At 37.0% G+C, this 25,802-nt stretch overlaps 1 protein-coding gene across 1 annotated transcript in view; it reads left to right on the top strand.

The window, feature by feature from the left end:
* The window catches only part of TTC6 (tetratricopeptide repeat domain 6), a 200,619-nt gene that overhangs the window by 79,990 nt on the left and 94,827 nt on the right, over positions 1 to 25,802 (top strand). The window contains exons 4-6 of the mRNA XM_060163954.1: positions 10,138 to 10,328; positions 11,683 to 11,824; positions 25,508 to 25,612. Of these exons, the coding sequence (XP_060019937.1) occupies positions 10,138 to 10,328; positions 11,683 to 11,824; positions 25,508 to 25,612 (438 nt within the window). The remainder of the gene's footprint in view (positions 1 to 10,137; positions 10,329 to 11,682; positions 11,825 to 25,507; positions 25,613 to 25,802) is intronic.

The following is a 25,802-nucleotide window of genomic DNA, read 5'->3' as shown; positions in this document are numbered from 1 at the left end:
ACTGTTCTCCATAGTAGCTGTATCAGTTTACATTCCCACCAACAGATCAGGAGGGTTCCCTTTTCTCCACACCCTCTCCAGCATTTATTGTTCGTAGATTTTTTGATGATGTCCATTCTGACCAGTGTGAGGTGATACCTCATTGTAGCTTTGATTTGCATTTCTCTAATGTTGAGCATCCTTTCATGTGTTTGTTGGCAATCTGTATATCTTCTTTGGAGAAATGTCTATTTAGGTCTTCTGCCCATTTTTGGGTTGGATTGGCTTGTTTGTTTTTTTGATATTGAGCTGCATGAGCTGCTTGTATATTTTGGAGATTAATCCTTTGTCAGTTGCTTCATTTGCAAATATTTTCTCCCATTCTGAGGATTGTCTTTTCATCTTGTTTAGGTTTTCCTTTGCTGTGCAAATGCTTTTAAGTTTCATTAGGTCTCATTTGTTTATTTTTGTTTTTATTTCCGTTTCTCTAGGAGGTCGATCAAAAAGGATCTTGCTGTGATTTATGTCACAGAGTGTTTTTCCTATGTTTTCCTCTAAGAGTTTTATAGTGTCTGGACTTACTTTTAGGTCTTTCATCCGTTTTGAGTTTATTTCTGTATATGGTGTTAGGGAGTGTTCTAATTTCATTCTTTTACATGTAGCTGTTTTCTCAGCACTGCTTATTGAAGAGGCTGTCTTTTCTCCATTGTATATTCTTGCCTCCTTTATAAAAAATAAGGTGACCATATGTGTGTGGGTTTATCTCTGGGCTTTCTATCCTGTTCCATTGGTGTGTATTTCTGTTTTTGTGCCAGTAACATACTGTGTTGATTACTGTAGCTTTGTAGTGTAGTCTGAAGTCTGGGAGCCTGATTCCTCCAGCTCCGTTTTTCTTTCTCAAGTTTGCTTTGGCTATGTGGGGTCTTTTGTGTTTCCATAGAAATTGTGAAATTTTTTGTTCTAGTTCTGTGAAAAATGCGACTGGTAGTTTGATAGGGATTGTATTGAATCTGTAGATTACTTTGGGTGGTATAGCCATTTTTCACAATATTGACTCTTCCAATCCAAGAACCTGGTATATCTCTCCATCTGTTTTTATCATCTTTAATTTCTTTCATCATTGTCTTATAGTTTTCTGCATACAGGTCTTTTGTCTCCTTAGGTAGGTTTATTCCCAGGTACTTTGTTCTTTTGTTGCAATCGTATATGGGAGTGTTTCCTCAATTTCTCTTTCATATTTTTCATCACTAGTGTATAGGAATGCAAGAGTTCTGTGCATTAATTTTGAATCCTGCAACTTTACCATATTCATTGATTAGCTCTAGTCATTTTCTGGTAGCATCTTTAAGATTCTCTATGTATAGTATCATGTCATCTGCAAACAGTGACAGTTTTACTGCTTCTTTTCCGATTTGGATTCATTTTATTCCTTTTTCTTCTTTGATTGCTGTGGCTAAAACTTCCAAAACTATGTTGAATACTAGTGGTGAGAGTGGGCAACCTTGTCTTGTTCCTGATCCTTAGTGGAAATGGTTTCAGTTTTCACCATTGAGAACGATGTTGGCTGTGACTTTGTCATATATGGCCTTTATTTTGTTGAGGTTAAGTTCCCTCTATGCCTACTTTCTGGAGAGCTTTTATCATAAATGGATGTTGAATTTTGTTGAAAGCTTTTTCTGCATCTATTGAGACGATCATATGGTTTTTCTCCTTCAATTTGTTAATATGGTTTATCACATTGATTGATTTGCATATACTGAAGAATCCTTGCATTCCTGGGATAAATCCCACTTGATCATGGTGTATGATCCTTTTAATGTGCTGTTGGATTCTGTTTGCTAGTGTTTTGTTGAGGATTTTTGCATCTGTGATATTGGCCTGTAGTTATCTTTCTTTGTGACATGTTTGTCTGGTTTTGGTATCAGGGTGATGGTGGCCTCGTAGAATGAGTTTGGGATTGTTCCTCCCTCTGCTATGTTTTGGAAGAGTTTAGAGGGATAGGTGTTAGCTCTTGTCTAAATGTTTCATAGAATTCGCCTGTGAAGCCATCAGGTCCTGGGCTTTTGTTTGCTGGAGGAGTTTTAATCACGGTTTCAATTTCAGTGCTTGTGATTGGTCTGTTTATATTTTCTATTTCTTCCTGGTTTAGTCTCAGGATGTTGTGCTTTTCTAAGAATTTGTCTATTTCTTCCAGGTTGTCCATTTTATTGGCGTATAGTTGCCTGTAGTAATCTCTCATGATCCTTTGTATTTCTGCATTGTCAGTTGTTCTTTTTCATTTCTAATTCTATTGATTTGAGTCTTCTCACTTCTTTTCGTGATGAGTCTGGATAATGGTTTATCAATTCTCAAAGAACCAGCTTTTAGTTGTATTGATCTTTGCTGTCGTTTCCTTCATTTCTTTTTCATTTATTTCTGATCTGATCTTCATGATTCCTTTCCTTTTGCTAACTTTGGGATTTTTTGCTCTTCTTTCTCTTATTGCTTTAGGTGTAAGCTTATGTTGTTTATTTGAGATTTTTATGGTTTCTTAAGGTAAGATTGTATTGCTGTAAACTTCCCTCTTGGAACTGCTTTTGCTGCATCCCATAGGTTTTGGGTCGTTGTGTTTACATTGTCATTTTTTTCTAGGTATTTTTTGACCTCCTCTTTGATTTCTTCAGTGATCTTCTGGTTGTTTAGTAGTGTATTGTTTAGCCTCTATGTGTTTGTATTTTTTACAGGTTTTTTCCTGTAATTGATATCTAGTCTCATAGCATTGTGGTCAGAAAAGATACTTGATAACGATTTCAATTTTCTTAAATTTACCAAGGCTTGATTTGTGACCCAAGATATGATTTACCCTGGAGAATGTTCCATGAGCACTTGAGAAGAAAGTGTATTCTGTTGTGTTTGGATGGAAAGTTCTGTAAATATCAATTAAGTCCATCTTGTTTAATGTATCATTTAAAGCTTGTGTTTCCTTATTTATTTTCATTTTGGATGATCTGTCCATTGGTGAAAGTGAGGTGTTAAAGTCCCCTACTATGATTGTGTTACTGTCAATTTACCCTTTTATGGCTGTTAGCATTTACCTTATGTATTGAGGTGCTGTTATGTTGGGTGCATAAATATTTACAATCATTATATCTTCTTCTTGGATTGATCCCTTGATCATTATGTAGTGTCCTTCTTTGTCTGTTGTAATAGTCTGTTTTTCAAAGTCTATTTCATCTGATATGAGAATTGCTACTCCAGCTTTCTTTTGATTTCCATTTACATGGAATATCTTTTTCCATCCCCTCACTTTCAGTCTGTATGTGTCCCTAGATCTGAAATGGGTCTCTTGTAGACAGCATATATACAGGTCTTGTTTTTGTATCCATTCAGCCAGTCTGTGTCTTTTGGTTGGAGGATTTAATCCATTTACATTTAAGGTAGTTATTGATACGTATGTTCTTATTACCATTTTCTTAATTGTTTTGGGTTTGTTTTTTTAGGTCTTATCCTTCTCTTGGCTTTCCTGCCTAGAGAAGTTCCTTTAGAATTTGTTGTAAAGCTGGTTTGGTGGTGCTGAATTCTCTTAGCTTTTGCTTGTCTGTGAAGATTTTAATTTCTCTGTCGAATCTAAATCAGATCCTTGCTGGGTAGAGTAATCTTGGTAGTAGGTTTTTCCCCTTCATCACTTTAAATATGTCCTGCCACTCCCTTCTTGCAGAGTTTCTGCTGAAAGATCAGCTGTTAACCCAATGTGGCTTCTCTTGTATGTTATTTGTTCCTTTTCCCTTGCTGCTTTTAATATTTTTGCTTTGTATTTAGTTTTTGATAGTTTGATTAATCTGTGTCTTGGTGTGTTTCTCCTTGGATTTATCCTGTATGGGACTGTCTGTGCTTCCTGGACTTGATTGACTGTTTCCTTCCCCATATTAGGGAAGTTTTCAACTATAATCTTTTCAAATATTTTCTCAGTCCCTTTCTTTTTCTCTTCTTCTTCTGAGACTCCTATAATTCACGTGTTGGTGCATTTAATGTTGTCCCAGAGGTCTCTGAGACTGTCCTCAATTCTTTTCATTCTTTTTTCTTTATTCTGCTCTGTGGTAGTTATTTACACTATTTTGTCTTCCAGGTCACTTATCTGTTCTTCTGCCTCAGTTATTCTGCTATTGATTCCTTCTAGAGAATTTTAAATTTCATTTATTGTGTTGTTCATCATTGTTTGTTGGCTCTTTAGTTCTTCTAGGTCCTTGTTAAATGTTTCTTGTATTTTCTCTATTCTATTTCCAAGATTTTGGATCATCTTTACTATCATTACTCTGAATACTTTTTCAGGTAGACTGCCTATTTCCTCTTCATTTATTTGGTCTGGTGCGTTTTTACCTTGCTCCTTCATCTGCTGTGTATTTCTCTGTCTTCTTATTTTGCTTAACTTACTGTGTTTGGGGTCTCCTTTTCGCAGGCTTCAGGTTTGTAATTCCCGTTGTTTTTGGTGTCTGCCCCCAGTTGGCAAGGTTAGTTCAGTAGGCCTCCTGGTGGAGGGGCCTGGTGCCTATGTTCTGGTGGATGAGGCTGGATCTAGTCTTTCTGGTGGGCAGGACTGCATCCAGTGGTGTGGTTTGGGGTGTCTGTTAAGTTAAGATTTTAGGCAGCCTCTCTGCTAGTGGGTGGGGTTGTGTTCCTATCTTGCTAGTTGTTTGGCATGGGGTGTCCAGCACTGTCACTTGCTGGTCATTGAGTGGAGCTGGGTCTTAGTATTGAGATGGAGAACTCTGGGAGAGCTTTTACTGTTTGACATTACATGGAGCCAGGAGGTCTCTGGTGGAGCAATGTCCTCAATGTCGGCTCTCCCACCTCAGTGGCTCAGGCCTGACACCCGGCTGGAGCACCAAGACCCTGTCAGTCACATGGCTCATGAGCAACTGCAAGTATCGGAAGTGCTATTTGATCAAGTAGGTTGTCCAGCAATTCTCAGGGATTCTTTTTGCAGTGACCTGTCTGAAGTGCTGAACAAGCCAGGAAAACGCCCTTGGCAGATGTCAGATTGGGGTCCCAGGTTCACCTCCAGAAGGCCACTTCGCTGCATGTAAGCCTTTGGCCTCTTAGATGGCCCCTGGGGCAAGGCACTGTTCCAGTGTGCCTCTGAGCAGGGAGAGAAGCAAATCTTCCACGAGGGGTGAGGCCTGCCTACCTGGCAATTCTTGATTGTTCATTTTGGAAGCATTAGAGTATTACTTTTAGATCTTAAGTAGGAGAACCAGGAGATGCAGGTTTATATTACTATGGTAAAGATTATTCTAGGTTTTTTTCCTGTGCATGTACATATATTACATATACATACATTTTACAAAAATGACATTAAAGATGTTGTTTTGACAGGTTATAATCCTTTGAGGATTTTTATGTTAAAACTGAAGGCCAGACATACGGGTAATTATTTTGACTTATTATCTTTACTATTTATAGTTTACAAATCAACTATATAAAATGAGCTTCCATTAGAAAGATTTTATCTGGCTCCCCTCCCAAATAGCAATATTTGAATAGGAAAGCAGAAAATTATCTAATAGAAAATATATTGGTGTGTATTTATTGCATAATCTAGTGTTAACAACAACTCTATCTAATAGATAAAATCATTCTATTTCCCAAATGAAGAAAATGTGGTTCAGAGGTTGACTAGTTCATATTTATATAGCTGGTAAAAGCTGGAATTCAGACCCAGGTCTCTCTGTTTCTAAATGTGATTTCCATTATATCCCACTGTTTTGTGAACTTGTGAAAGTGCCTCCTATTTTTTTCTCTTTATGTTTCATTCCAAATACTCATTCTCATCTTGTTTTCAGAACCAATGCTGATACAAACTAGGAAGAATCATATTTTACTCACCGTTGATGTTTTGTATTTTGTCTATTGTGACCCAATTTTGGAAGCAAGGTTTCTGCTTATTTGGGTGAGGGTTTTATCTTGTATTGTTTGTTCCCTCTTAGGAACTGAAATCTTGTTTCTGAGTCCTGGGCCAGGGCTGGGGCCTTGCAAACTGAGGGAGACTGTCCTGACATCAATTACTTAATTATTAAAAGCTCTCACTGACTACTGCCTTTATTTGCATTCCCTGTCACTGGTCGCTCCCCACTAGAATGTGCCATCATCCCATGTTAGCCCTTTCTGATGCTGCTTGCAGTGCACCACCACCCGTGTTCTGTAGCTCTGTCTTTGGAATAGTGTGTTCTGTCTTCTGCTTCACATTTCCTTCCACTGTGGGTATCTGGGACTGACTTTCCCCCACTGTCCCTGTTTCCTGCATTGTCTGCCGTTGCTTAATGGTCAGGTCTAATCCTAGCCCCAGCACACCCCCACCCCTTACTTGGCCTTGTTCCTTGCTGCATGATCTTGACAATGATACCAATGAGTATAGGACTTAATCCCTGTTTGAGGTCTAGCTGCTGATACGTGTGACAGAGCACATATATCAGAGCTGTAAGAGATCTTAGCCTTCCCCTAGCCTAACCATCTCATATTATGAAGAAACAGAGGCAAAACTATGCACCTCACGTCAGTTTTGGCAGAGTTAGGACTAGAATCAACGGTAACCTCAATTAGATTATTTTTATATTCATTTTCAACAAATAGCCCCTATACCTAAGTAAGCCTTAAGCATACTTTAAAAAATACAAATTGGGATGACAAATTTATATTAGTATGTACTATCAGTATTTGATAAGATATTAGATTAGTATTTTTTGTTTTATATGGAAACACCAAAAAAAAGGAATTATTTGGAAATTTGTTTGATTTCATAACTGCCAATATTTGAAAGTTGGAATATATTTTTTTAAGCAAAGCAATGTCATTCCACCAGATGTCACTGTTTGCATGTAGCAATGAAGTTACAATGATTAAAAATAAAATTACCCCCTCTCTATTCATATTTTGTAAAAAAAAAAATTCTGTATAATTGCATTCTTATCCTTCTTTAGATTTATTGTTTATTAAGACTATATTCCCTGAATTTTTTAAAGTATTGAAAGTATTCATTACTTCTGCTGTAGATTTTAAAGACTTTACTAAAAAAAATTATTTGTAGATTAGCATCTTCAAGAAGATGAACTCCTAAAGTCTTTTCTAGGCCTAGGAGTTTGCTTTTCAAACAACGTGCTTTTAAGTTACTGTTTTCTAAATTGTCAATTGTGACCCAATAAGTGGATTGTGCACTCAATGTAATGGCTTGCTACGAGTCCCTTAAAGAAATGATGTCTGGGATAGAATATTGCATGTAAGTATTACTTTGGCAAAGCTTTTTACATGAACACTTTAAAATTTTTTTTATATTTATTTATTTATTTATTGGCTGCATTGGGTCTTAGCTGCAGCATGCGGGATCTTTCGTTGCAGCGCGCCGGCTCTTTGTTGTGGTGTGTGGGCTTCTCTCTAGTTGTGGCGTGAGGGCTCCAGAGCATGCGGGCTTATTGGTTGCGGCCTGTGGGCTCTCTAGTTGTGGTGCGCAGGGGCTTAGTTGCCCCACGGCATGTGGGATCTTAGTTTCCTGACCAGGGATCAAACCAGCGTCCCCTGCATTGCAAGACGGATTTTCAACCACTGGACCACCAGGGAAGTCCCTGAACACTCTTAAAATATCCCTGAACACATCTTTTCTGAGTTGCGTAAAAGTGACTGTGAGCTTTATCCTGCCAAGGCTCCCTCAGGTTTAGTACCCCAAGGAGCACAGTACATTTTCTAAGGAAGGGATAGGGAAGGTGTGGTGGGGGAACTTCTCTGTTAGAGTCACACCAGGGAGGGGAGAGGGTTGCAGGAGGGAGAACCCTTCCCTACGCTTCACAGGATGGAGCCCACAGTCACATTTGTGTAACTCATAAAAGATGTGGGCGGAGATTTTTAAGAGTGCTCACAGCCTGGAGCAAATGTTCTCCAATCTTCTTTGACACAATCTATAATAAGAAGAACATTTTATATCTCTGGCCCCATGGGAGACCAGTGTTGACTGGGAAGGCGGTTTAACTCACTCTGAGAGAGATGGGCTTGTTAACTTCATTCAGTCTCTTCAGTCATAATAACAAAAATGATTGTAATATCAACCACTTACTGGTTTTTTTTGTAATTTGTGCAAACTCTTCACATATATTATTTCTAAGCGTTAGACCCTGAAAAATCCCATTGCTGTTGCTATTCATAGATGAGGAAACTGAGACTTGAGAAGGAAAAGTGACTTATCCAACACAGCACATCAAGCGGCCAAACTAAGGCTAAAATCCTGGTTTTTAACCTCATTCCAAAGGCTAACTCTTCTCACTATAGCAGTGCTTTATAGGCTTCCCCTGAGTATAAGGGCCATCTGGGTTGTTTAAGTGTATCAGTTCTTAGGCTTTATCCCAAACCAACTGAACTAGAATCTCCAGAGGAGATATCTGGGAAGCTATAGATTTGATAAGTATCCCAGGATATTCTTATGATCAGGCTCTTTTAGAAAAGATTGCAGCACATCAGTGGTTCTCAAACTTCATTATGCATCAGAATTAACGGTAAGGCTGGTTAAAACACAGAAGGCTGGGTTCCTCCCCAGAGCTTCTGATTCATTAAGTGTGATGGGGCTCAAGAATTTTTATTTCTAGCAAGTTCCTATGTGATACTAATGATGCTGGTTAGGAAACACACTTTGAGAAGCAGTGCAGTACATCCTGCTAACCCATGAATCTAGTTTCTCAGGACAGGGTCTGGGCTAACTTTGGCTGTGGGATTTTTCAAGCACAGTGTTAAACAATACATATTCAGTATCTACTATATTCACATTCAAGGGAGACAGAAAATGAATAAGAATCACGCCTCTCCCACCCCAACCAGCCTGTAATCTACTATGAAAAATATACAGAATAAAATGTAATATATTCTATAATGAACTTGCAGATCAAATGCACCAGAGAAACTAGGGAAACAAAGATGAATTTTGGCTGGGCAGAGGGACATTTGTAAAGGCTTCGTGGAACAGTTGAGGTCTGAAAGTCTTATTTTCAACACTTTCATAGCCACACTGCCTTGTAGTTCGGTTTGCCTGTCTCCCCTATTGCACCTATAGTAATCTCAGCACCTAGAGCATCTTTTGTGCAATGAATATAGGTTGGGCCAGGTGTTGGGGAGGGAAGTAGGATTGGTAAGGTAGATGGTTCCCAGACTGTGGAGGACCCTGATGGCCAGGCTTAGGAGCTTGGGTTTTACCCTGTGTGTGTAGTCACTAAAGTATTTGGAAGGGGGTAGCTGATGAGAACTCTGTCAGGGATCTGTAACATGGATTGGAGGTGGGAAAATCTGGAGGTGAGGGACAGCAAAGATGTTATCATAGGACTTAGCTGAGAGGAAATGCAACAGGATGGAGAAACACTGGAGGGAGAAGGATCAGGACAAGTGATTACTGTTGGGGGTGAGGGAGAAGTTGGAGATGAAGAGATTTTCATTCTGAACCACTGAGATGGTGGTGGTCTCCAAAGGGGAGATCTCTAAAAAAGAGTGGTTCTTTTCTCTGGAAATAAAGAAGGAAGCAGGGAAAATCTGGACAAAAATTTCAAAGTAAGTGATTCATCTTTGTCAGACAGGAACAGTTGCTAACCTTGGGTAACCTTTCCACTAAGGCCCCCAGTTTATGTCTACCAGAGCTATGCACTCTAAAGTGGCCAGTGACTTCTTTCACTTTCCTTCCAACCAAATAGAATTTCTATTTCTTTGATGCACATTTGGGATGTGAAAAGACAATAATATGTGAATGACTCTGACCACTTTGTTTTTGGCTTATGAACAGATAAAAATATAGCAGTGCCTCAAGATAGCTTCTTAAGTCACCCCTCTCCTCCTTGATCTTGAAATCTGTATCTCTCGCTCATTATTCTAACAATAGAATACCCTGCTCTTTTGTTTTTCCTGGATATATCAGTCAGGATTCAGGTGCAGAAAACAGAAATAGTTTTAGCTATTTTAAGCATAAAGGGATCTATAATAATGGGAATGTGATGCTTTTAAAATCAATGGAAAGATTGGAAGAATGGGCTCTAGGCAGGGAGGGTTTTCCAGAGGTGACTCATACAGCACGTTTAACTGGCTGCCAAAGCTGCTGCCCCTTCTGGCACAGTCAGGAAGGTGGGAAATCTGGAGGCCAACATTGGCAACAAACCACCTTAGCCGAAATTCAGGGATCGTGTGGCCTCTAGTGTCACAGCTTTTGACTCTGGAGCCTTGCTGTGTCTGTTTGAATGCTCACTGGCAAAAAAGTCTACCCACAAAAGAAGTAACTGGAACCCTGCCACAGAAGAACTCAACGTCACCATGACTGCTTGCCAGCAGGAACATCAGAACCTTCTTCGTTCCAAATTGTACGTGAGTGCACGTGGTTAGTAGATCCTAAAACACATCCAGGACACTGGCTGCAGGAGGGTCTTCACCTCCCCATCCTCAGCAGTTGGAGAAAGTGTATTGGAGGGAGGATGGACTGGATGTCGAATGGCAATCTGTTATGTCCACTGTGCTGGGAGTTGAGCTTTATCTTCTCTTTGAATTCAAATATTGGACTGGATGAGATAGGAAGCTTTTCCCTGTGAACCTACTTTGGCAAAGCCCTGTCTTCTCCAGCCTAGCTTTGGGTGGGCCTGATGGAATCTAAGGATTTCAGCATATCGTTAAGTAGTCAGTTTGATATGTGTGTGCTTTGTCTTCGCATTTGGTGGCTCATAAACTGATTGTCTATTCATATAATGGTATAACAAAAAGTTAGAGGGAACAGTGGCTCTACTTCCAAGCGAAATTGAAATATGGCTATAGTCTGTGTAGGTCTACTTTATACTCATTTTATATTTCTTTTACAGTAAGTGCTGCAATACAAAAGCTAATGTCTTTTCAAGGAGTCTGTAAGTCAGCCATTAATGACACATTTTGCCTTCAGATTTTGATTTACCTCATCTCTTGGTTTAATTTAGGTTTTTGTTGATAAGTTTTTTTGTTTTGTTTTGTTTTGTTTTTTGTGGTACGTGGGCCTCTCACTGTTGTGGCCTCTCCCGTTGTGGAGTACAGGCTCCGGACGCACAGGCTCAGCAGCCATGGCTTACGGGCCCAGCCGCCCCGCGGCATGTGGGATCTTCCCGGACCGGGACACAAACCCGTGTCCCCTGCATTGGCAGGCAGACTCTCCACCACTGCGCCACCAGGGAAGCCCCCTGTTGATAAGTTTTAAACCTCCTGTGTATATTCTTATGTATATGTAGTTTGTAGCCTAGAAATAAAGACCTAATGCCGTAACAGTTTTCTGTTCATCTTGGCAAGATATGAATCAGGAAGGAAAAACCTTAATGTGAGAAGGCAGTTCTGCTTAGGCTGATGCTTTGCCTCAGTCTAAGAAATGAAACCATTTCCTGTGACTTGGAGTGAGGAGCAGGTTAGGGATCAGAAGGCAGAGAACTTTTTACCTCTCTTATCATGAGGCTTTCATAGAGTGAATTTATTATTCCAATATTATAAAACAAAACCACCAAAAGATTACTACTAAAGTGCATTCAGAAGCCAACAATTATTCTTGAATTATTTCCTATTTTGGATTATCTGACTTCTGCACAATATCTATTTAGTACAAATATCAAACGTTTATTTCGGTAGAGATATAAAATGAGAGAAAACACCCTTTGACTTATCAATGGCTTAAAGAACAATTTTTTTTTGTTATTAAAAACCCTGTAGAATACTGCAAGGAATTCCTGTTATGGGTGACAATCAAGAATATGTTGCCGTCCTTCCAACAAGACCAGGGATACCACCTGAATTGGCACCAGGAACTGGACGGAGTGCTCAGAAACCACACCTACAACTCTCGGGAGAGGAAGTAAGGAGTTCCTTTAATATTAGTTTTCTCTATCTTACAAGCTGTCAGACTTTTTGGTTTCAGGACCCTTTTTATACTCTTAAAAATTTTTGAGGACTTCAATAATTACTTATGTGGGTTATATCGACATTTACAGTGTTGGAAATTAAAACTGGGAAAATGCTTAAATGTTTATTTTTTAAAATTAAAAATAACAGTAATAGTCATATATGTTAACATAATGTATTTTTATGAAAAATAGTTATATTTTTTAAAACAGAAAGTAGTGTAAAACTAGGATTGTATTTTTTTTGCAAATCTCTTTAATGTCTGGCTTAATAGATGACAGCTGGGTTCTTACATTTGCTTCTGCATTCAATTTTTTGGTAGATTGTTTTGGTTGAAATATATGAGGAAAATTCTGGCTTCATGAAGATATATAGTTGGAAAGGAAGAGATTATTTTAATAGACTTTTAACATAATTATGGATATTCTCCTTTAATAATATACCAAAACTTTACAAGTGGTAGTTTCTTGAAACTTAGTTGTGAGACTTCCACTTCTGGGGATGATGCAGTAGAAGTACTTTTTCCTATTCCTCCTGCTAAGTACAGGTAAAAACCTGCATGTTACAAACAGGACAGATCTAAAAGGTGGAGAGACTAAGGCACTAACTAGGAACTTTGGGACCCAACAAATGGCACAGTGGCGAGTTAGTTCCTTGGGTTTTCTTTTTTGCTTCACATATTCTAGACTTAGAGTTGAAAAAATTGGTAACCTAGAAAGAAAACTAGATAAAGACAGAAGAAAAAAAAAAGTCCAAACAAAAGCCTAGTCCCTCTAGCCAAAGAACCAGGAAAGGGACAGCCTAGAAAGACAAAACTTTTCAACAATAACTACTCTACCCTAGCCAAACACCACAGAAAAAATGGTGGCCCTGGTCCTTTCCTCACCTCTGCCAGCAAAGACCTAGAAGGAAAACTAGACTTTTGCTCTTGCCCAGAGTATAAGAAGGCACTATAATACCCCTGCCAGGGTGGTATCAATGAAGGCTGTTTGGGGCTGGAACTTTCAGCTTAATAAAGTGGTAATGAGGTTTCCCCTCTTACTGTGTTAGTTGAGACCACATGGGGATCCTGGACTTGCATCCCCACCTAGTAGTAATGAGCCACTCCTCTCCCTCCCCACTGTGGTGGTACCAGAGGAAGCCTAGCAGAGTGTCAGTTAAAACAGAAGGTTTAAATAAGATCCAGAGCCTCAGAGCAAAATACCCCAGATATCCAAATTTCAACTGAAAATCACTAATCATACCAAGAACCAGGAAAGTCTCAAACTGAACGTAAGAAGATAATCAATAGATGCTATTGCTTAGATAACAGAGATGTTAGAATTATCTGACAATGATTTTAAAGCTACCATCCTAAAAATGCTTCAGTGATAATTATGAACACACCTGAAACAAATTTTTTAAAAATAGAAAGATTCAGAAAAGAAATAGAAAGTCTTAGTATAGACATTGAAGATACATAGTAAAGAAATTGAAGACATTTTAGAATTGAAAAAATATAGTAACTAAAATAAAATGCTCAGCAGGTGGGCTCAAAAGTAGCATGGATGAAACAGGAAGTGAACTTGAAGATAAAACAATAGAATTTATCCAGTTTGAGCAACAAAGAGAAACAGACTGAAAAAAAAAATTAACAGACCCTCAGGGACTTGTGGGAGTAAAACAAAAGATCTAACATTTGTGTTATCACAGTCCTGGAAGGAGAAGAGGAAGAGGGGTGACTGAAAACGCATAGGAAGAAATAATGACTGGAAACTTCCCCAGTTTAGCAAAAGACTTAAACCTACATATTCAGGAAGCTGAGCAAACTCCAAGTAAGAAAAATCCAAAGAAATCTGTACCAAGTCACTTACTAGTGAAACTTACGAAAACTAATAACAAAGAAAAAAATCTTGAAAGCATCAAGAGAGAAGTAATATGTTACCTGCAGGAGAAAAACAATTTTAATGGCAGTGGATTTCTCATCAGAAACCATGGAGGCCAGAAGTAAGTGATGGAACATTTTTCAAATGCTGAAAGGAAAGAACTGTAAGCCCTGAGTCCTATATCCAGAGAAGATATCCTTCGGGGATGAAAGGGAATCAAGACATTTTCAGATGAAAGGAAACTAAGAGAATTTGTCACCCAGCAGACTTACACTACAAGAAAGACTAGAAGATGTTCTCTAAACAGGAAAAAAAAAATGATGAAAGAAAAAATCTCGGAATATCTAAAAGGAACAAAAACGTGTAAAACAAAAACACAGGTAAATGCAATAGAGTTTCCTTCTCCTTTTGAGTTTTCTAAATTATGTCTGTCAGTTGAAAAAAAATTATACTGTTGAATGTATATAGAGGAAATGTTTAAGACAACTGTATTATAAATGGAGAAGAATAAAGAGACATAAAGGGAGGTAAGGTTTCTACACACCACCTGAACTGGTAAATTGGAGACATCAGTAGACTTTGATAAGTTATGTTTATTATGTTTATATAATGTAATACCTAGAGCAAAACTAAAAAGCTATACAAAGAAATATATACTCAAAAATACCATAGATAAATAAAAGTGGAATTCTAAAATATGTCCATGTAACAGGAAAGCAGGAAATAGAAAACAGAGAAACAAAAGAAACCAGAGAAAACAAGGAGAAAACAAAAATGAAATGGCAGACAAAATCCCTAACTTAAATACATCAGCCACTATGGAGAACAGTATGGAGGTTCCTTAAAAAACTAAAAATAGAAATACCATATGACCCAGCAATTCCACTACTGGGCATATACCCTGAGGAAACCATAATTCAAAAAGAGACATGTACCACAATGTTCATTGCAGTACTATTTACAATAGCCAGGACATGGAAGCAACCTAAGTGTCCATCAACAGATGAATGGAAAAAGAAGATGTGGCACATATATACAATGGAATATTACTCGGCCATAAAAAGAAATGAAATTGAGTTATTTGTAGTGAGGTGGATGGACCTAGAGTCTGTCATACAGAATGAAGTAAGTCAGAAAGAGAAAAACAAATACCATACACTAATACATATATATGGAATCTAAAAAAAAAATGTTACTGAACCTAGCAGTAGGACAGGAACAAAGATGCAGATGTATAGAATGGACTTGAGGACACCGTGTTGTGGGGAAGGGGAAGCTGGGACGAAGTGAGAGAGTAGCATTGACGTATATACACTACCAAATATAAAATAGATAGCTAGGGAGATCATAGCATGGGGAGATAGCACAGGGAGATCAACTCAGCGCTTAGCATAGCACAGGGAGATCAACTCAGTGCTTTGTGACCACCTAGAGGGGTGGGATAGGGAAGGTGGGAGGGAGGCTCAAGAGGGAGGGGATATGGGGATATATGTATACATATAACTGATTCACTTTGTTATACAGCAGAAACTGACACAACATTGTAAAGCAATTATACTCCAATAAAGATATAAAAAATATATATATATGATCTAAATACACCAGTTAAGTTACAGAGCTTGCAGAGTGGGTTAAAAGACATGACCAACTATTTAGCGTCCACAAGAAACTGACTTCAAATATAATGACTTAGAGAAGTTGAAAGTAAAAGGGTAAAAAAAGATAAGTCGTGCAAACACTAATCAAAGAAAGGCAGGAGTGGCTATATTAATATCAGATAAAGTAGACTTCCCAGCAAAGAAAGTTATCAGAGACAGAGAGAGGCATTATATTATGATAAAAAGGTCAATCCACCAGGAAGACATAGTAGTCTTAAAGAGTGTGTGCACAAAACAGCTGCAAAATATGTGAAGCAAAAACTGGTAGAACTAAAAGGACAAATAGGCCATTCCACAATTATACTTGGAGACTTCAACACCCCTCTCTAAATAGTTGGTAGAACACTTAGAAAATCAGCAAGGATGGAGAAAAATCAATAACTCCATCAACCAACAGGATCTAATTGAAGTGTACAGAACAATACACCCAACAAGAGCAGAATACATATTCTTTTCATGTTCCTGCAGGACATATACCAAGATAAAACAAATCCATAATGAAATCAAACTAGAGATTAATAACAAAGGTAACAGAAAAATCTCCAAACTGTTGGAATCTAAACAATACAGGTATAAGTAATCCATGTGTTAATCCAGGGAGTCTCAAGGGATTTAAAAAATACATTGAAAATCAATTGAACTGAATTAAAATGAAAATACAACACATCAAAATTTGTGGAACACAGATAATGCAGTGCCGAGAGGGAAAATTATAGCACTAAATGCTTATAGTAAAAAAGAGAAAGTCTCAAATCAATAATTTAACGTCCCATCTCAAGAGCCTAGAAAAAGAAGAGCAAAATAAACCCAAAGCAAGCAGTGGGAAGGAATAATGAAGAGCAGAAATCAATAAGGTTGAAAACATGAAAACAATAGAGAAAATCCATGAAACAAAGAGGTAGTTCTTAGAAAAAATTGACCTCTAGCAAGACTGATACGGAAAAACCAGAAAATACACAAATTACCAATATTAGAAGTGAAACAGGAGATATCACTGCAGACCCTCCAGACATCAAAATAATAAGGGAATACTATAAACAACTCTACACACATAAATTTGACAAATTAGACAAAACAGAGCAGTTCCTCAAAAAACACAAACTACCACAACTCACTCAATATGAAATAAATACTTTGAATAGCTCTATAATGTTAAGGAAAGTGTATGCTTAATTAACAAAACTCCTTTCTCAGAACCCTGAAAAATAGTTTGGCAGTTAAAAAACCAAAATAAACATGCAACTACTATTAAGCATGTTGCAGAATGAATATATAAACTCTATAAGGATAAGTCTTCAGAGAATTATGCTGGTAAAAACCAATTCCAAAACACTACACACTGGCTGATTTTATTATATAACATTCATGAAATGACAAAATTACAGAAATGGAGAACAGATTAGTGGTTTTCAGGGTTTCAGAATGAGGGTGGGTGGGAATGGGTGGAGTGTGTCTATACAGGACAATATGAGGGATCACTTACAGTGATGGAAATGTTCTGCATCTTAACTATATGAATGTCAATATTTTGTTATTCTGTACTACAGTTTTGCAAGATGTTACCTTTGAGGTAAACTGAGTAAAGGATAGATAGGGTCTCTCTGTATTATTTCTTAAAACTGTCTGTGAATCTATAATTATCTCAAAGTTAAAAGTTTAATACAAGAATTGTGGTTGTTGGACCAGTACCAAAAAAAAAAAAATTAAACTTAGCTGAAAAGAAAATGTATTAAATGATAATTTGTACAGGTAAAAAAGTTTGTTGCAATTGAAATCTGAAACCATGTCAATGACTTTTTTATACCTTATAACATGAAAATCTATTGCCTCATTTTGTACTTTGAATGGCTCTTTTACCCATGCATGATTTTGTAACATTTTGCATTGGTCATTTAGAAAGTACTATTCATCAAGTTATGTAGATCTTCAAATGTTGACACATTTCACTAATATATAATGTCAAAATATCTCAATTTTAATATTATCAGAAAAGTCTTTTAGCACTGGGAACCTGGCAAGCTCATGGTGAGGGACACAATTTTTCCAAAATTCTGATTTTTGCTAAAAGCTTAAATTTTTTCTCTTGACACAAATATTCTCAATTATTTTATTTGAAATGACTGATTTTCTCATTTTCAAGAAAATGCTTACCACAAACCGAAGTCTGAATAAAGGTAGTTTGATATTTGTCCTATCAAGTAAAAATGGTAGCTAGTTCAGTTCAGAACTCAAACAATAGCACACATGTTTTTCCTCAAAACCACCATCCTACTGCACTATGGCCACAGAAGAACTTCATGTGTACTTATCATTTTGTTACACTGAATATTAAAAAGATATTCACTTAAAAGTTGAGATTTAATAAAATGAACATTTTTTTCCTGCTTTGTGGGGGTATTTTTAAGATCCTGCTGCCTTAATTCACACTAAGGTCCACCAATTTTACTCTCTCTTTTTTTTTTTAACACAAGGTGCAAATTTCAACACAGTGAAAAAGGCAAATGACCTCTTTGTATTTTTAGTGTGGAAAGGTCTTGAAAAGACCCCTGAAAGGTCTTGAGGCTCTCCAGAGCTCAGACCACATTTTAGAAACTGTTGTTCGTCCTTATATTTCATTTATATGAAGCTCAACTTACCCCTGAAGCTAATTTGCATGTCTCTCTCCCTTTATTATAGTGAATATAATATTCTGACATTGAGTCTTCAGTATGAACATGAGTTATTGTATTGGGTTGTAACATATGTAGTAACCTTAGGGGCTGTGCAGGTGCTGTTTTACTAAATTAACCTAGCTTGCTTTATAGTTAGTGCAATCTTTACCCTCCTGTCAAGTTCTAGCAGCCACCAACCCGGCTGTTTTTAACCATTTTCCTCATTTCCTCTTAGAAAGTTCTGAGCATTGCTGGGGAAACCAGTTTACCATGATGAGTGTTTCTTTGCTAGTTTAATTTGACACATTCTCTCCTGAAAGTGCATCTGTGTTTTTCCTTGAGAGCAAAATCGTGCTGTTTAGTGATAGATTTTCCTCTCTTCCCACTTAGAGGCTTGTATTCTGCCTTCTTCTAGGGGAATAATTGTATTCTGGATGCTTAAGCTGCTGAAAGTCTACCTACTACAAGGGAAGATTTACCATATTGTATGTGACATATCATTTGAATATCTGAAATCTTAATTTCTAGGTGATCTTTGGAAAAAGAATTGTCAGCTGATTTTGGAAGAGTTTATTCATCTTTTGTCAAGGAATTCCTGGCTCTAGGTCTATACAGCATAAAGTGATGCAGTGTGCCCACCAAATAGAGGATGAGTGAGATGGAAACAATTTTGAATTTCTGTGGTAGACAAATTAACGTGGCAACTGCAAAATCTACCTTTCTCTAAATAAATACTCTGTTGGTAGAGAGGAAATGTGATCAAAGAATAGTTGACTAGAAATAAAAGTGCTGAAGACTCAGTATCAGCTTATAATTGTGAATCTTTATTTACTGTGTTTGGGTCTTTGGATATTACTGTCAGAAGTCTGTATAGCAACCATGCTCCAGGAGATGGTCACTCTTAAGGTTTCATAGTTAATGTTAGAGTAATGCTTGTAAGTTGATGCTTTAAAATCATCTGTGCTCATTTTTTTCTGGTGAAAGACAAATCTTGTTGGGGAAAGTGCTTGGTCCAATTAAATATTATTCAAAGTCAATGAAAGTTAAGGAAAACACAATTACCAATAATACCATGGATTCAGATAGCTATTATTTTAAAAAATCTTGCCACATTTTCTTCAAATCTTGTCATGAATGCCTGATTAAGTTTTTCACTTCCAGCTATTTTTTAAAATTATTTTTCTTTTACTGTTTGTTTTATCATTATTATTTTATTGATAGTAAACTTTATTTTTTAGAATAGTCTTAGACTTCCAGAAAAATTACAAAGACAGTGTGGAGATTTCCCACACTCTGTTTCTGTTTCCCCTATTATTAACATGATAATGGTGGGTTAATAGTGGCCCCCAAAAGATATATCCAAGTCCTAACCCATGGTACCTGTGAATGTGACCTTATTTGGAAATAGGGTCTTTACAGATGTAATTAAGAATCTTGGAATGAGATCACCTTGGATTTAGGGTTAGCCCTAAACCCAAGGGTAAGCCCTAAATCCAATATAACTGGTGTCCTTATAAGAAGAGAATGCTCTGTGAACACACAGACACACAGGGAAGACGCCTTGGACTGATGGAAGCAAATTGGAATGATGCCGCTGCAAGCCAAGGAATGCCAAGGGTTGCCGGCAACCACTAGAAGCTAGGAAGAGGCACAGGAGAATTCTCTATAGCATTCAGAGGGAGCATGGCCCTGTTGACACCTTGACGGACTTCTTGTTTCCAGAACTCTGAGAGAATAAATTTCTGTTGTTTTAAGCCACCGAATTGTATTTGCTACAGTAGCCCTAAGAAACTACCAATACATCTTAGAGCAGTATGGTACATTTGTTAAAATCAGTGAACTGCTATTTATACGTTATTATTAACTAAGGTCCGTACTTCATTCAGATTTCCTAAGTTTTAATGTAATGCCCATTTTCTGTTCTAGGATCCCCTCCAGGATACCACATTACATTTAGTTGTTATGTCTCCTTAGGCTTCTCTTGGCTGTGACAGTTTCTGAGACTTCCCTTGTTTTTGTTGACCTTGACAGTTTGGGAGAGTACTGGTCAGGTATCTTGTAGACTGTCCCTAATTGGGATTGGCTGATGTGTTTTTGATTTGATTGTGTTATGTGATTTTGGGAGGAAGACCACTGAGGTAAGGTGCCATTTTCATCATATCATATTGAGAGTACGTATTATCAATATGACTTATCATTGTTGATGTTAACTTTAATCACCTGGCTGAGGTAGTGTCTGCCAGGTTTTCTTTATTGTCAATTTTCTCTTTTTGCCTCCTTTCCGTTCTGTACTCTGGAAAGAAGTCACTATGTGCAGCCCACACTTAAGGAATGTGGAGCTATGCTCCATCTCTTTCAGAGCAGAGTACCTACAAAGATTAATTTGAATTCATCTGGGCAGGATGTTTGTCTGTTCTTCCCATTTATTTATTTATTCAGTCATTTACTTATATCAGTATGACCCATGGATGTTTATGCTATACTTTGAGTTATATTACAATACTACTTTATTATTATTGTTATTATTTTGCTAAAATTGTTTGAGCTTTGGTCATTGAGAGCTCCTTCAGTTGTCTCCTATGTCCCTTTGACAGACCCCATCACTGTGGGATTTTTTTTTTAACACTTAATTACTGGTAGTACAGATGCTCCAGGTTTATCTTGCGTATTTCCTGCCCCAGTCCATAGAATCAGCCATTTCTACAGGGAGCCTCAGTTCCCTTTATTGGAGAATGTAGTTAGAAACTAAGATCAGAGCATTGGATGTGCTTGTTGCTGCTGGGGCTTTGTTGCTTCTAGACCTTCTCACCTCACACAAATATATGTCTGTATACTAACTCCTTCCTATAAATACACATATTTATAATACACATAATAAATATAATAAATATACATAATATTTCTATCTGTAACCATCTTTTTTTAAGTTTTGAATTTTATTTATTTTTTTATACAGCAGGTTCTTATTAGTCATCAGTTTTATACACATCGTTGTATACATGTCAATCCCAATCGCCCAGTTCAGCACACCACCATCCCCACCCCCTCACAACTTTCCCCCCTTGGTGCCCATACATTTGTTCTCTACATCTGTGTATCAACTTCTGCCCTGCAAACCGGTTCATCTGTACCATTTTTCTAGGTTCCACATACATGCGATAATATATGATATTTGTTTTTCTCTTTCTGACTTACTTCACTCTGTATGACAGTCTAGATCCATCCGTGTCTCAACAAATGACTCAATTTCGTTCCTTTTTATGGCCGAGTAATATTCCATTGTATATACGTACCACAACTTCTTTATCCATTCGTCTGTTGATGGGCATTTAGGTTGCTTCCATGACCTGGCTATTGTAAATAGTGCTGCAGTGAACATTGGGGGGCATGTGTCTTTTTGAATTATGGTTTTTCTGGGTATATGCCCAGTAGTGGGATTGCTGGATCATATGGTAATTCTATTTTTAGTTTTTTAAGGAAACTCCATGCTGTTCTCCATAGTGGCTGTATCAATTTACATTCCCACCAACAGTGCAAGAGGGTTCCCTTTTCTCCATACCCTTTCCAGCATTTGTTGTTTGTAGATTTTCTGATGATGCCCATTCTAACTGGTGTGAGGTGATACCTCATTGTAGTTTTGATTTGCATTTCTCTAATAATTAGTGATGTTGAGTAGCTTTTCATGTGCTTCTCGGCCATCTGTATGTCCTCTTTGGAGAAATGTCTATTTAGGTTTTCTGCCCATTTTTGGATTGGGTTGTTTGTTTCTTTAACATTGAGCTGCATGAGCTGTTTATATATTTTGGAGATTAATCCTTTGTCCATTGATTCGTTTGCAAATATTTTCTCCCATTCTGAGGATTGTCTTTTCGTCTTGTTTATGGTTTCCTTGGCTGTGCAAAAACTTTTAAGTTTCATTAGGTCCCATTTATTTTTGTTTTTATTTCCATAACTGTAGGAGGTGGATCAAAAAAGATCTTGCTGTGATTTATGTCAAAGAGTGTTCTTCCTATGTTTTCCTCTAAGAGTTTTATAGTTTCTGGTCTTACATTTAGGTCTCAAATCCATTTTTAGTTTATTTTTATGTATGGTGTTAGAGAGTGTTCTAATTTCATTCTTTTACATGTAGCTGTCCAGTTTTCCCAGCACCACTTATTGAAGAGACTGTCTTTTCTCCATTGTATATCCTTGCCTCCTTTGTCATAGACTAGTTGACCATAGGTGCATGGATTTATCTCTGGGCTTTCTATCTTGTTCCATTGATCTATGTTTCTGTTTTTGTGCCAGTACCATATTGTCTTGATTACTGTAGCTTTGTAGTATAGTCTGAAGCCCGGGAGTCTGATTCCTCTAGCTCTGTTTTTTTCCCTCAAGACTGCTTTGGCTATTTGAGGTCTTTTGTGTCTCCATACAAATTTTAAGATTATTTTGTTCTAGTTCCATAAAAAATGCCATTGGTAATTTGATAGGGATTGCATTGAATCTGTAGATTGCTTTGGGTAGTAGAGTCATTTTCACAATATTGATTCTTCCAATCCAAGAACATGGTATATCTCTCCATCTGTTGGTATCATCTTCAATTTCTTTCATCAGTGTCTTATAGTTTTCTGCATGCAGGTCTTTTGTCTCCCTAGGTAGGTTTATTCCTAGGTATTTTATTCTTTTTGTTGCAATGGTAAACGGGAGTGTTTCCTTCATTTCTCTTTCAGGTTTTTCATCATTAGTGTATAGGAATGCAAGAGATTTCTGTGCATTAATTTTGTATCCTGCAACTTCACCAAATTCATTGATTAGCTCTAGTAGTTTTCTGGTGGCATTTTTAGGATTCTCTATGTATAGTATCATATCACCTGCAAACAGTGACAGTTTTACTTCTTCTTTTCCAGTTTGTATTCCTTTTATTTCTTTTTCTTCTCTGACTGCCGTGGCTAGGACTTCCAAAACTATGTTGAATAATAGTGGTTAGAGTGGACATCCTTGTCTTGTTCCTGATCTTAGAGGAAATGCTTTCAATTTTTCACCATCGAGAATGATGTTTGCTGTGGGTTTTTCATATATGGCCTTTATTATGTTGAGGTAGGTTCCCTCTATGCCCACTTTCTGGAGAGTTTTTTTCATAAATGGGTGTTGAATTTTGTAAAAAGCTTTTTCTGCATCTACTGAGGTGATCATATGGTTTTTATTCTTCAATTTGTTAATATGGTGTATCCCATTGATTGATTTGCATATGTTGAAGAATCCTTGCATCCCTGGGATAAATCCCACTTGATCATGGTGTAAGATCCTTTTAATGTGTTGTTGGATTCTGTTTGCTAGTATTTTGTTGAGGATTTTTGCATCTATTTTCATCAGTGATATTGGTCTGTAATTTTCTTTTTTTGTAGTGTCTTTGTCTGGTTTTGGTATCACGGTGATGGTGGCCTCATAGAATGAGTTTGGGAATGTGCCTTCCTCTGCAATTTTTTGGAAGAGTTTGAGAAGGATGGGTGTTAGTTCTTCTCCAAATGTTTGATAGAATTCACCTGTGAAGCCATCTGGTCCTGGACTTTTGTTTGTTGGAAGATTTTTAATCACAGTTTTACTTTCATTACTTGTGATTGGTCTGTTCATATTTTCTATTTCTTCCTGGTTCAGTCTTGGAAGGTTATACCTTTCTAAGAATTTGTCCATTTCTTCCAGGTTGTCTATTTTGTTGGCATAGAGTTGCTTGTAGTAGTCTCTTAGGGTGCTTTGTATTTCTGCGGTGTCTGTTGTAACTTCTCCTTTGTCATTTCTAATTTTATTGATTTGAGTCCTCTCCCACTTTTTCTTGATGAGTCTGGCTAATGGTTTATTAATTTTGATTATCTTCTCAAAGAACCAGCTTTTAGTTTTATTGATCTTTACTATTGTTTTCTTTGTTTCTATTTCATTTATTTCTGCTCTGATCTTTATGCTTTCTTTCCTTCTGCTAACTTTGCGTTTTGTTTGTTCTTCTTTCTCTAGTTCCTTTAGGTGTAAGGTTAGACTGTTTATTTGAGATTTTTCTTGTTTCTTGAGGTAGGCTTGTATAGCAATAAACTTCTCTCTTAGAACTGCCTTTGCCACATCCCACAGGTTTTGGATTGTCGTATATGTAACCATCTTTGTCTAACTTAAGCTAAGCGTGAGTTCATACTGATGTCTACAACTCTAATTCATGACCACATGTATCATTCTAACCTCCTCCCTTACTTATCTTTAAGCTCCCTACAGTGAGTGACAAACCTGGCTCCCACCATCCTCCATCCATTTACTTAATTGTTCAATTCCAGTATAGAAATATCAGAATTATTAACCCATATTCCTGTGGGAAACAACTTTATCAACTAAAGTGTAGTGCTACATACAGTTTCTTTTGCCTTTAGTCTTATATACCCTACTCATCTCCAAGGTTACTATCCTGGGATTCCTCTTGACCTCCTAAATGATTTTTAAAAATTTGCATACATTGTGTCACTCTTTGTGCTGTAAAGTTCGGTGGTTTTGAGAACTGAATGTCATTTAGCCACAATTCTAGTATCATGCAGGATAGTTTCACCTCCCTAAAAATTCTTCTATGCCTGATTAAATTTTATTTGAAAAGGTTTAAAGAAACAAATAAATACAGAAACCAAACTAACAAACACATTGGTACATGTTATCAAAAATTTGTAAGTAATATTTTGTTATACTTGTTCCAGATTTTTTAAAAGACATTTTAAAAACAAATTAAGTCCTCTTGTACTTCTTCGTAATTCCATTTCTCTTCCTTTTTACTCAAGGACAGTTATTGTTACAATTATCTTTTTTTCCAGTCCATGATTTTATACATTATTAGATGTACTTATGACCCTAAACAATAAATACTATAGTTCTGTGTGTTCTAGGTACATTTATATAAATGACACGATTTTGTATGTATCTTTCTAAAAGTTACTTATTTTACTGTTAACACTGTGCTTCTAAGATCCATCTATGGTTTGTAATTTTTGTGCTGGAATGGCTTTACAGTGTTTAGTTATATGAATACACCACATTTTATTCATCTGTTTCTCTATAATTGACATTTAAATTGGGCTTTGTTTTTTGCTATTTTGTATGCTGTATCAGCATCCTTGTACATATCTCTTCATGAATATGTGGAAGAATTTCCTTAGAATATGTAGCTGGAAGTGAAATTATTGGATTATGTGGCATGTACATTTTCTATTTTACTAGAAATGGCCAGTTTACCTCTAGTGTGGTTCTACTAATTTCCCACATCCTTGGCATCACTTGAAATTGCTGACTATATTTTTGCTAATCTGATGGGTATGATAAATTGTCTTTCCCAGATTTGCAGACACTGTGGAACCAATCACCTCATTTTCTCAGCAGCTAGAACTAATTTTGATAGGAGCTTGGGTATTTACCCTAGGGACCATTTGTTAGTTTCTAATAGCCTTTTATGTTATTTTCAAAGGTGTCTGCTTATCCAGGATTTACCAAGTTGTTTTGGAATCTGACTTCGCCCAAATTCTCTGTTCCAGTATCTGTCATAAAGGAAACCGTATATCCAAAATATGAGGTAAAATACTGAATGACCTTTCTCTATTGTTGTTTAATAATTAGACTGTATAATTGACTATGACATTAAATTTTACTGGACAGTTGTTATGTAAATTGTCGGTAAAGATTGACATAATTGAATGATTGGATGGCACTATAGAAATTATACATATAAAATAAATAATTTTTATATGTATGTGTTATATGTG

The sequence above is a fragment of the Lagenorhynchus albirostris genome, chromosome 1, assembly GCF_949774975.1.
Source record: "Lagenorhynchus albirostris chromosome 1, mLagAlb1.1, whole genome shotgun sequence".
Classification (NCBI taxonomy): Eukaryota; Metazoa; Chordata; class Mammalia; order Artiodactyla; family Delphinidae; genus Lagenorhynchus; species Lagenorhynchus albirostris.
The sequence above is the reverse complement of the archived record's forward strand: the minus strand, read 5'-3'. Positions and strand labels throughout refer to the sequence as shown.